Here is a 12,608-nt window from a genome sequence, read left to right as displayed (position 1 = left end):
GTAGCCAATCTGCAGCAGTTATTTACAGTAATGATCAACTAATAATGAGCTTGTGTATAATATCAACTGACTATCAAGGGTCTTGGACAATATGACAACTGTGTGGTGATAGTACTGACTATCAAGGGTATCAGACAATATAACAACTGTGTGGTGGTAGTACTGACTATCAAGGGTATCAGACAATATAACAACTGTGTGGTGGTAGTACTGACTATCAAGGGTATCGGACAATATAACAACTGTGTGGTGGTAGTACTGACTATCAAAGGTATCAGACAATATAACAGTGTGGTGGTAGTACTGACTATCAAGGGTCTCAGACAATATAACAGTGTGGTGGTAGTACTGACTATCAAGGGTATCAGACAATATAACAACTGTGTGGTGATAGTACTGACTATCAAGGGTATCAGACAATATGACAACTGTGTGGTGGTAGTACTGACTATCAAAGGTATCAGACAATATAACAACTGTGTGGTGGTAGTACTTACTGTCTATGAATGAGGTAGTCTTCCAAGATATCTAGCACTTTTATCATCTGAGAAAAGATGAGAACTTTGTGGCCGTTCTGCTTCAGTTTGGGCAGCAGTTTGTCCAACAAGACAAGTTTACCGGCCGAGTTGACCATGGAGAGGAATGCCGCCTCTTGTGTGGCACCATGTTTTTCCTTCATTTCATTCAATATCTTCTCCTCAGCACCTTTAATTCACCAAGCATTTAATTGCTATTATTTGTTAAAAATTTGAACGTATTACGTGTTACATTGTTAACATACATCATATTATCATACTTTTGTGTGAAGGATGGTTTGTGAAATGAAATTATATAAACTGTGATTATATGTACTGAAAATATGTGTCTCTCATAAAAAGGGATTGATGATTAGCCTGTAAGGATTTTACATCACACTCATTATTCCTGTTTGTATATCAGTCATTTATAGCAATATTCTGCTATTCAAATTTGCTATGCAAGAAATCACATCAAAGTTCAAATCACATTTAAATTACCAGAGTTTACACATTACAAAACTATAGGCGCTGTAAGATTTTGCATTGAAAACACACAAATCGTTACTGATAATCTATTCAACTCAGGATATCATTGTTTGTCTTTTTAACTTTCAATGAATCTTTATTTCCATTTCCAATTATTACCAAACAAAAGGATGTAACACAACTTATACAGATCTTGTTGAAATGACCAAAACAATTGCTGGTTTGGAAAAAAACGAAATGTATTTGTTTTTTTCGCTATTTCCCCCTAACAAATATGATTTATTTAAATTTATATAAAAATAACAGTATAATCACCTTTGATAAGAAAAGGATGGTTACAACATTTGCGGAGCTCCATCATGGTGTTGAGCAGGTTGGGTACATTTGTAGAGCTTCCGGTTCCTTTGGATAAGAAAGTGAAGTTCCGCTCCAGGATCGCTCTGTAGTACTTCTTCTGAATGTTGGTCAGTTCCACCTTTAAAATTCAAAATTTCAAAAAATGTCCAAATACTTCAAGACTACTATACATTACAACTGCTTCATTACCTTGTAATACTAATTAAATACATTAACATGTTTTTTCGATTAGTGTTAAAATGTTTTGATTTCTATAGACAATCCTACTAGGGAAGTGGGATGCAATTGTATTAATTTCATTTGGATGGAAGGATTAAATACAGATCTGCCTACCATTCCTTAAATCAAATTCAAATCTTTGATTATTTGATGTGCAGCTTCGACCTCTGCCTTACAGGTTTATTCAGAGGTGTTTCATCCTCATTTTAGATCCTCTCCGACTACTTATGGTGAACATTAAGCTGACACAATTTTACCATTTACAATAGTTTTGAAGAATGCCGATGACAACGTTACCTCCACAATAGTCTCCTCTTTAGATGCCAGGTTCTTTTCTACATCCTCTTTCAACCGACGCAGCATCATTGGCTTCAGCAGCTGGAAAAAAATACAAAGGAGGCTCTGAACACTGGAAGCCTATATACAGAGTACTTCTAAGACTAAAAGTTCTGATTCATCTTCTACTGGATTTTTTCAGAATTGAACTGGAATAAGACAAAAATGTCTCTACTTCGTTTGCAAATTTGTGTCAAACCTTGGTCTTCACCTTTGAACCCTAAATAAGGAAATGAATTGAAGAATTCTCTTATCTGACTTTGTATAAAAGTTTTGACAAAAATCTGTTATGGCATGAAGATGCTAGATCAATGAGATGATAAAGCAGGATGTGACAGACATGGGTGGCATTACAAACTCCGAAGGGTAACAACACTGTATCCCCCCACCCCTCCATACAAAGGCAGAGACATGACAGACATGGGTAGCATTACAACCACCCAAGGGTAACAACACTGTATCCCCGACCCCTCCATACAAAGGCAGAGACATGACAGACATGGGTAGTATTACAACCTCCCAAGGGTAACAACACTGTATCCCCCCACCCCTCCATACAAAGGCAGAGACATGACAATGTTAGACACTTAGGGAAGTGAATACCATTTCAGAAGGCAAAATATTTTGAAAGATGGATCCATGTATGAAGTTTAATGACTGTTGAGACTTCTAGTCTTAGCAAGATGCCACACACAGTTGATGGAAAAGACCACCACCATTCAATGTGTCCTTCACTATGCTTGGGGACATAAATTCACCTCATTTCTACGACAGCTATAATTAAGTGTATCCTTGTGATATCTTACCGCTTTCAGCTTGTCTACTTGTGAATCTGTCTTTAGATCACCAAAGTCTACCATAAAACTGTTGACGGAGCTAAACCGTTCTGGTTCTAAGAAGTTGAGGAGACTGAAGAGTTCCTCGACATTGTTCTGGAGAGGTGTTCCTGTCAGCAGTACTCGGTGGTCCTGTATAACATCAATTCTAAATGGTAAACATACCTAGCAATCATAACTTTCAAGGACAACATTTGAAAACAGTGTCAGTTGTAGAATTTCAATAATCCTCACCTCTGGTTTTGGATTAGAATTTGTATCAACAAGTAAATACTCTATGTACCTTCTAGAAAACATCATGTTCAATGCGTTCTTCGGACTGTATCAGTTACGAGTGTCATTAATAAGTTATTTCCAGTAAATGTTTCTTTCTAAAGGTTCTATAAATAGAGATAGTTGGCCTTACGCAGTCGATCATGCGGAGACCCTCCATGAGTCGACAATTCTTGTTCTTAAGCCGATGGGCCTCGTCTATGATGAGACAACGCCATTCAATGCTGCTCAGGACATCACAGTCAGAAATGATGCATTCGTACGTGGTGATGAGAGAATGGAACTTGTAGATACCAGGGATTTTTTTGCCATTTCCATCACGGTAGAACATTTCATACTGCTGCAGCATGCTCCTGCTCACGGTACTACAAAACACAACAAACAACTCCTTATCAATACACTATAACATCACTTAAAACACAACAAACTCCTTATCAATACACTATAACATCACTTAAAACACAACAAACTCCTTATCAATACACTATAACATCACTTAAAACACAACAAACTCCTTATCAATACACTATAACATCACTTAAAACACAACAAACTCCTTATCAATACACTATAACATCACTTAAAACACAACAAACTCCTTATCAATACACTATAACATCACTTAAAACACAACAAACAACTCCTTATCAATACACTATAACATCACTTAAAACACAAAGAAACTAGAATTATGTCAGTCTGACATTTAAGCCGCTCACCACTTTAAATTGAATTGCTTCAGTAAGACGTTGAGCATCAATATCTTCTATAATACCTCAGATATGTGTTCTGTATTCTGCTAATTGAAAATCAGGTCATGTGATGATGATGCCTTTGGGATTTCCAAAATCAATCACCTCTTAAATGATGCCTTAAAAACATTTCTCCCTCTCCTCTTTTTTCACCCTCTTTCAGTGTGACGCATTGTTGTAATTTTCATTAACTAGCATCCTCCAATGATGTGACATGAGCATTTATGTGCAGAATGCCAATCGGTGAATGGATAATAAAGAATAGGTGCATTTTGTGATTGTGAAATGAAGAATTAACAGAATGGGGGAAAAATACATGGAGAAAAGAGACATTGTACTCTTTTTATTTTTATTTATTATTCATTCATATGAATAATAATTATTAATATATGTAGTGACTTTATTTACTGTCATTGAATATACAAAATCTCAAAAATGTTCTTGGAATACATTTGAATTATATTTCTCAATGCGACTTTATATATTAATTACTAACGTAAGAGTTATTTCCCTTACACCGGATATGATAATATTTTGACACAGCGCGAATTCTTGTCAAACAGCAGCGGCAGTTGTGTCATGTTCTTAAATTGTTACACTTTCATAAATAAATACACCAGAAATAGCATGCTGTGTTACAGAAATGTTTGATAAGCATACACAGTTTACATATCGTCTCGTCTCAGAGCCATGAAGCATTACCGTTAACAACCTAAGCACTATATGTCATATTACGTTCCCGTTTGAAACATCATAATAGAGGTTATACTTCATCACTTATACGGTTTATAAATACATATATTTACTTCTTCCTTCTACAGACAGCGTCGATGCTTGACAGTCTTCACATGTGCTTTCTCGAATCATATGTGTTTCACAAACGCTAAAACGCTCAAACGTAGTGCACGAATTTCACCACCACAACACTCGTAGAATGCACCGGAGATAAACATTTTGTTTTCAGCAATTATTAAAAGTATAGATTATTACTTGGAGAAGAGTATCAGAAGACTTTATGTAACCCACAGGTGAGTGTCAGAGATTCTACTTTCTATTTACGATAACGAAACTATATAGCGGAAGCATGCAAGACTGAATTATGCGCATGCATCCGTAACGGAAGTGGGTCCGTCATTGCGTTCTCTGGACAGAATTAATAAGCCGCTCGGCTCTCGCCAAGAGCGGCTTAAAAACTACTCCTAATTACACTCAGACACCAATTTTTTTTCAATTAACATAATACATTTGGCATTTTAGCTGACAAATGGTCAATGCGACAGACATCTATAAACATTTACTGACCAATGATGTGTTCTATCAATTATCTCCTTTAGACTTCATACTAATTAATGTAGGCATTCGTTAAAGGGGCTGGTGGTGGACAAAATTACAAAATAAATGGGTCTAAATGCATTTTCTGGCCTTCCAAAAGTTATACCACGGCAATATGATGGTCGAGTTCTGCTTGCAATGTCTAGTTTTGACCACTGAAATCTCGGGGAAGCCCCGCGTAAATTTAGCGCAGATCTATTTATATATGTCACGTGGTTGTTTCAAAAGTCAAAAGATAACAACAATAGCACGCCGTCATGTGCCATGTCGGACTCAACTAGCGGACAAGACAGCAATACTATACGTAAATAATTGTTTTCAAAGGTCATGTATGATGCAAATGTAGTATTCCTACCTATATGTTGTTGTTATATTTAACGGTATTGATACCTCGTGCCTGTCATGACTTTTGCATGCATCTTTTTCTTTCGCCGCAATGTTTACATTTGGTCTTGTTGATGACGCGCGTGCGGTAAAATTACATCACTGATCTGGGTCAATTGAGAGTTTTAGACTGTCAGGTGACGATTTAGGATTTTTTTAATGTAATTATAATTTTTACTCTTAGGGAGTGAATTTCAGCAAAATTTGAATCGGTATATTTCAGAAGGTATTTTTAAAATGTATATGCCATTTTAGCAAATATGACATTTTCCCCCCGACCCACCCCTTTAAGGAACTTTCTTTTCTTGAATATAACAGTATGTTTGAGGACTTTTAACACTAAGGAATGAGGGTATTTTGGGGGGAAATCTATTTACTGAATATAACAGTATTTTCCAAGGAACTTAAACACTGGTAAACGAGAAATTTCCGGAACTTAACATCAGTTGTATTACCGTGTCTCGACAAATAACTTTAAACATTAGTAAAAAGCAGTAAAACCTACCTTCCGTGGTAAACTATTACATTCTGATCAGTCCATGTTTCAAACTCTCTCTGCCAGTTGCCAAGAGTGGATAACGGAACGACGACTAGGAAGGGGCCTTGAATGCCAGAGAGAAATATCTCGTGAAGGAAGGTTATACTCTGGATAGTCTTACCAAGACCCATCTCATCGGCCAGGATACAATTTTGTCTGAGGAGCGAAGATTATCACAAAATTACAACAGTAAACAGTTTGACAAGTTCTCAAAAATGTATCTCCATAATTATATCAATTATTGTATCTAATGCAGCTTAATCTTTACAGAACTCATCAATTTATATCTCAAACGTGTCGAGTCTTTGATAGTCAAAATAGTGGACTTTCCACAAAATTGTTAACAATTAAAATGAAATATTCTTTACTTTTTTAAGGATGTAATTCCTTACTATTTTTAGGATGAAATTAGTTTCCAAATATGTAAAGGTAACCTACTCATTGTGCCAGCCAAACGTAAGCCAGTTAACACCCTCCAACTGGTAATCCCGCACTGTATTACCTCCCTTGTAAACACGAGTCTTGTCTCTCTTCTTCCATTCATCGGCTTTCGGGCGCTCGACAGGCTAAAAACAAATTCATACTAGTTAAATACTTTCAAATAGCATATGGTAAATCATCAGAATAATATAATACTGTTTTTCTCCCAAAATATCCTCTTTAAATGCTTCACATACAAAAGGCCTTTATGTCAGACCTGTTTACACCAGTATTGAAATTGTATGAAATCTTAAATAATGCTGAATCAAGACAGCTGAACTTGCATGTAACTATGATCTTCTAGGTTGCGACTCTAAATCAACAATTTTTTTAACACTTAATGCCACTGGCACGTATTCCTTTAGACTGTTTTATTTATCTTTAGTTAAATCAACACCCACTTCTCTTTCGTCTTCATCTGGGGGTTCCTTGTACAGGTTGTAAAATTTCACTTTCTCCGGGTCAACATCTTGCTGCAGTTCCCAAGTGGCATCCTCGTATGCTAGTCCTCTCCATTTGACCAGGAAATGAGTTGTCTCTTCATCTGTGGCTGGGTCTGTCGTTATGGAGGTATCCAGTACCCTATCTACCTCCACATAGTCAGGATTGAAGAGTTCTTCATCGTCAATCTGAATGGGATAATAGCCAGGAGTTCATATAAATTTAGTAGAAATGTCATCTCAACACCAACAAGCACTCCCCCTGTGTTGAACTTGACCACCTTGTTTAAGGATCAAAATAACATGGGGGCTGAACATACAACAGTTGCCGTATATAGTTTTATCAACCTGTTGTACAAGTAAATGGTTGGCAATATTTACATCCCAAACCCACTATGTTTTTGCATTGCTTAACTTTGTCAGCACCTAATTATAAAGGTGATAAAAATATTGATCCAACAAAACAAAGATTTCCAGCATTTAAATGTCAATTGAAGCCGATCTTTTATTTGAAAGTCAAAATTTACATAAACATCAAAAGTACAGATCTCAAGCTACAAATATAGATGAAAATGAATAGCACTCTTTTAAATACTACCACATTTAATTGACAAACTGTCATTTCCTTATATAGGCAGTAATTTACCTCGGTGAAGTAGTTGTTGGACTGCAGTTTCTTCATCTTGTAGCGTTTAATCTTCTGATTGATCCTTTTATCTCTGTACATCTCCATTTCAGTCTTCCACTCACAATGCAGGTAAGAACTGAAACGATAAACCAGTAATCTCAGTATTTCCTCCAAACTTGCAAAATAGGTTAAGTTTTAATCCATGAACTGATATCCATTCACAGAATTCATGTCCTCACACTAATTAGTAACACAGTGGCTGTCCCTGAACAAGACATTTTACTCTGACAATCCAGTTCAACAAGTTAGGTATCTGCATATTAAATGTGAATGCCCTCATTATAAGTTAAGAAAACTAGCTTTTATAAACGGTGGTAAAATTAAGTTTATTAAGCTCAAACACAATGAGGCAGTAGTCTTGGTAACCATCTGCTTGGCTCACACTAATGGGTCAGTGAGTTGGTAAACCTACATTAAGCGAAGACTTATTATTGCTAACTGCACCATCAACTTACAAGTTCTTGTATTTGACATAAAACTCCTCGGCATCCTCCTCTGGGGGTTCATCTTCATTCTCCACGTCAACCTGTGTTATCATTGATAAAGGTTTTATGATGATAATGGCTTTTTTACGTTCAGCCACAGAATGTGGTAAAAACTGGTACATGTTAAGAACTTATAATCTATAAAACAACCGGAGCTAAAGAGAAATGAGTCAGTAACTCATTAATTATTCACATATAATACTCTTCTTTAATATTTGAATAGCTTTCCTACACTTATTGACCATTATAGGTACACATATTCATAGAACTGTTCAAACTAACTTCAGGAGCGATTGATGGACTCGCTGAATACACTATCACCTCTAACTGCCCACAGTCACTGTACAGGTCTGTATGACTGTCTTAGTTATATACCTTTTCCTGTTTACACATACATTGTAGCCCAGTCAGTCCAGTCACTAGTCCAGCTGTTCTGCTAATTCAGTTTTTAGAACAATTCTTGGTTTCTATACAAATTCAACCCTGTTATTCAGCTAGTTAACTATCCAGCCTCCTTACTTTAAAACGGAGAACGAAAGTGGTTTAGTCAACAATGTATAACAAATATGAGGAGTTTCAATTTCAAATTTATGATAATTATGAAACGTTTCTGAAAATATGTATTCAAGAAAACTATTGGGAGGCTGTTATGATGTTGGCGTCATATACCTAGCAAGAGAATGTGTGCAAGACATAACCAATAGCAAGTGACCTTGGCATTGACCTCTGGCCCCTGAAATTTACTTACTTGACCTTTGTAAAGAATGGTGAGGGGGGAGGGTGATAAAAGTTAGAGATACTACTTACATCTTTATCACTAATTCTCATCCTCATGCCCAGAATCTTTTCCACCACAATATTATTGTCTTCCTCAACAGCATTCTCCTGTTAACAAACCAAGTTTGTGAATTATATATTGATATTCTAAAGTTGAAATAATGGAATAAGGAATTTGATATGAAAAGGAAACAATTATTTTAATTTCTATGCAAGTATACAACATACTGTAAAGGAGAATTAAAAGCGTTTCAAAAATGTATGTAAAAATTTAAAAACTTCCTGAATTAATTGATTAATGATATTGCCAAGAGCTGATCACGACTTTCTCAGTTGTACAATAAATTAAAGTTTTCCTAAAATATTGAATTAGTGATATGGTTGAGAGTAGCTGACTTACCGAGTTGACTTCCAGAGCTTTCATTATGTCTGTCCCTTCTACATCAATATCTAAGTTATCATCCTCAGACAAGTTCAGATCAACATCATCCATGTACTTCTTCCTCTTGGTATTTCTGGCCGATCGACGTTTCTATAGAAACACAGGTATACATGTTCCAGGTTCGTTAAGTGTCATCGTTTTACTAACTTATCTTCAATAGTTAAATAGTAATCAAGTTGTCTATAATGTTGCCTTCAATTATTACCTTGACCTCGAGACCTAGACCCCACTTAAAACATTACCTTGACCTCAAGACCTAGACCCCACTTAAAACATCACCTTGACCTCGAGACCTAGATCCCACTTAAAACATTACATTGACCTCAAGACCTAGATCCCACTTAAACCATTACCTTGACCTCGAGACCTGGACCCTACTTAAAACATCACCTTGACCTCGAGACCTAGATCCCACTTAAAACATTACCTTGACCTCGAGAGCTGGACCCTACTTAAAACATCACCTTGACCTCGAGACCTAGATCCCACTTAAAACATCACCTTGACCTCGAGACCTAGATCCCACTTAAAACATCACCTTGACCTCGAGACCTAGACCCCTCTTAAAACATCACCTTGACCTTGAGACCTGGACCCCACTTAAAACATCACCTTGACCTCGAGACCTAGACCCCACTTAAAACATCACATTGACCTCGAGAGCTAGACCCTACTTAAAACATTACCTTGACCTCGAGACCTAGACCCCACTTAAAACATCACCTTGACCGCGAGACCTAGACCCCACTGGAAACATCACACTGACCTCGAGACCTAGACCCCACTTAAAACATCACACTGACCTCGAGAGCTAGACCCTACTTAAAACATAACCTTGACCTCGAGACCTAGATCCCACTTAAAACATTACCTTGACCTCGAGAGCTGGACCCCACTTAAAACATCACCTTGACCTCGACAGCTAGACCCCACTTAAAACATCTTAAAGTTGAGGAAAATCTCAAACAAAGCTAAATAAATGGAAAATCTCAAACCTAAGGAAACCTCTAGATGCTTGGTTAATGTCGGGTCGGATCTTCAAAAACTTAAAAGTTATATACAACACAAGATAAAAAAAATATCATGTTTCGCGGAAAGATTAAAACAAAAAATTGCAATCAATAAATTTATAGATTCTTTAAACAGAGAGAAAATGAAATGCCTCCCAGTAAAAAGAAACAGTCTTCTACCTGTAGTCCTTCTTCATCCCCTACGGGTGAAGGAGGTGGTGTTATCTTTATCTCCACATCAGAGCCATCAGATGATGCACCTCTTTTTCTTTTCTTCAGCTTCATAAAGGTTGCTGGTGGTCTGAAACGTGATGTGAAAATACATATACATTATAAAATACTAATTGTAATGTCAGAAATTAGTTACGGAAGTTGTGTTTACATGTGAATGTGTATCTGGTCCGTGTTACTTGAGACATCACAAAAGTGTATTTCTTCAGTTAGAAATAACATGTTAAATCATTATTAAGATGTATATGGTTGTGTAAGTATAATATGATGAGACTCGCAGATAATCATGGGAATGCATGTTGAAGTTAATGTGAATAGCAAAGATTTAAGGCGAGTTGTCTTCTGCATGGGGGCTGCTACTTTGTTTACATAAAGGGCGATTTTTGCGCTCGTTAATGCAAGTCGAGTGCTTGCAAGGTTCTGATTTATGCTGAATATTATCCGGAAATATTATCAAGTTTCCCTATCATCTTGAGATCTTCATAATCTATCAAGTGTTGTGTCTGTTTGAGATCCCTAAGAGGCTATTAGTATCAAGAACATTATGACAGGTTACATATATATATATCTGATCGGAATAGATATAGGATTAAGTCAAGGTTTTTGTAATGCTCACAAAAACCAAAAGAAATAAAGCAGCCATTTCAAAGGCTATAAAAAATGTCCATGACATCTAATATATAATGACATAAAATATTTATGCTTAAATCGACATAGTACCTGCTATTACCTGTCTTGAACTTTGACCTCTGTGCATGACCCTTTTTTATCGCTACAATGTCATGGTCCTCATTTCAACAAAATTTAAATCATAAACTTGAGCCCGACAAAATAAACGAAAGCTCTCACAACAATTGAACTTAGAAGAAAACTTCCTTAAAAGTTGAGATAATACCCCTTTTAGCCCTTTTCAGGGATCTTCATCAATCACATAGATTTGAGTTGTGTGCAATGTTCTATCAACATTAGGAAAACTGTACTGTCAGAAGCATATAAAGTTAAAAACAAACACATGGCGGACAATCATGAATGCTCAGATTTGAGCTAAAAATAGTTCCCTTTGAGGTTTTCTACGTTTCAAAATATTCATATATGCCTAAGTTTAGAACAGTTGATTGTGAAATTTATCTACTTCTGGCCTAGAGGTCCAAGTATATCCCATTAATGTCAGCGGTTTTATGCTCCAATGCCCCAAAGCCTGCCCAAGTGTGACAAGTCAGAGTAAACTTCCCTCAACTATAAATCACCTTACACATGTCAGCTTAAGCTTTCTGCTCATTAGCATAGCTAGCTACCTACAACGACCCAAAAACATCACACCATTATAATAGTAACTACATTAGGAAATCGATCGTGGCAAGAATTATAATATTTGCTATGAATGGTCTATTGGTATCATCTGTTGATGCATCAAATGAAAGCAAAGGAAATCATAGTTATATATAAAGACGGTTTCTACAGAGGAAAATATGTAAGGACGGTTTCTACAGAGGAATATATATAAGGACGGTTTCTACAGAAGAAATCATAGTTATATATAAGGACATTTTCTACAGAGGAAATCATAGGTAAATATAAGGACGGTTTCTACAGAAGAAATCATAGTTATATATAAGGACGGCTTCTACAGAAGAAATCATAGTTATATATAAAGGCGGTTTCTACAGAAGAAATCATAGTTATATATAAGGACGGTTTCTACAGAAGAAATCATAGGTATATATAAAGACGATTTCTACAGAGGAAATTATAGGTATATATAAAGACGATTTCTACAGAGGAAATCATAGGTATATATATGGACGGTTTCTACAGAGGAAATCATAGCTATATATAAGGACGGTTTCTACAGAGGAAATCATAGTTATATATAAAGACAATTTCTACCGAGGAAATCATAGGTATATATATGGACGGTTTCTACAGCGGAAATCATAGGTATATATAAGGACGGTTTCTACAGAGGAAATCATAGTTATATATAAAGACAATTTCTACAGAGGAAATCATAGGTATATATATGG

The 12,608-nt window shown here is 36.2% G+C and overlaps 1 protein-coding gene across 4 annotated transcripts in view; it reads right to left on the bottom strand.

Annotated features, from left to right (window-relative positions):
- Positions 1–12,608, bottom strand: part of LOC110462670 (chromodomain-helicase-DNA-binding protein 8-like) — a 51,809-nt gene that overhangs the window by 24,932 nt on the left and 14,269 nt on the right. For all 4 annotated transcript variants that reach the window (XM_021516754.1, XM_021516771.1, XM_021516780.1 and 1 more), the window contains exons 4-16: positions 10,534–10,654; positions 9,302–9,433; positions 8,932–9,009; positions 8,095–8,165; positions 7,598–7,715; positions 6,913–7,140; positions 6,470–6,597; positions 5,999–6,187; positions 3,159–3,390; positions 2,723–2,884; positions 1,878–1,958; positions 1,320–1,479; positions 498–705 (exon numbers count right to left, since the gene is read on the bottom strand). In XM_021516754.1, the coding sequence (XP_021372429.1) occupies positions 498–705; positions 1,320–1,479; positions 1,878–1,958; positions 2,723–2,884; positions 3,159–3,390; positions 5,999–6,187; positions 6,470–6,597; positions 6,913–7,140; positions 7,598–7,715; positions 8,095–8,165; positions 8,932–9,009; positions 9,302–9,433; positions 10,534–10,654 (1,908 nt within the window). The remainder of the gene's footprint in view (positions 1–497; positions 706–1,319; positions 1,480–1,877; positions 1,959–2,722; positions 2,885–3,158; positions 3,391–5,998; positions 6,188–6,469; positions 6,598–6,912; positions 7,141–7,597; positions 7,716–8,094; positions 8,166–8,931; positions 9,010–9,301; positions 9,434–10,533; positions 10,655–12,608) is intronic.

The sequence above is a fragment of the Mizuhopecten yessoensis genome, unplaced genomic scaffold (assembly GCF_002113885.1).
Source record: "Mizuhopecten yessoensis strain PY_sf001 unplaced genomic scaffold, ASM211388v2 scaffold1461, whole genome shotgun sequence".
NCBI lineage: Eukaryota > Metazoa > Mollusca > Bivalvia > Pectinida > Pectinidae > Mizuhopecten > Mizuhopecten yessoensis.
The sequence above is the reverse complement of the archived record's forward strand: the minus strand, read 5'-3'. Positions and strand labels throughout refer to the sequence as shown.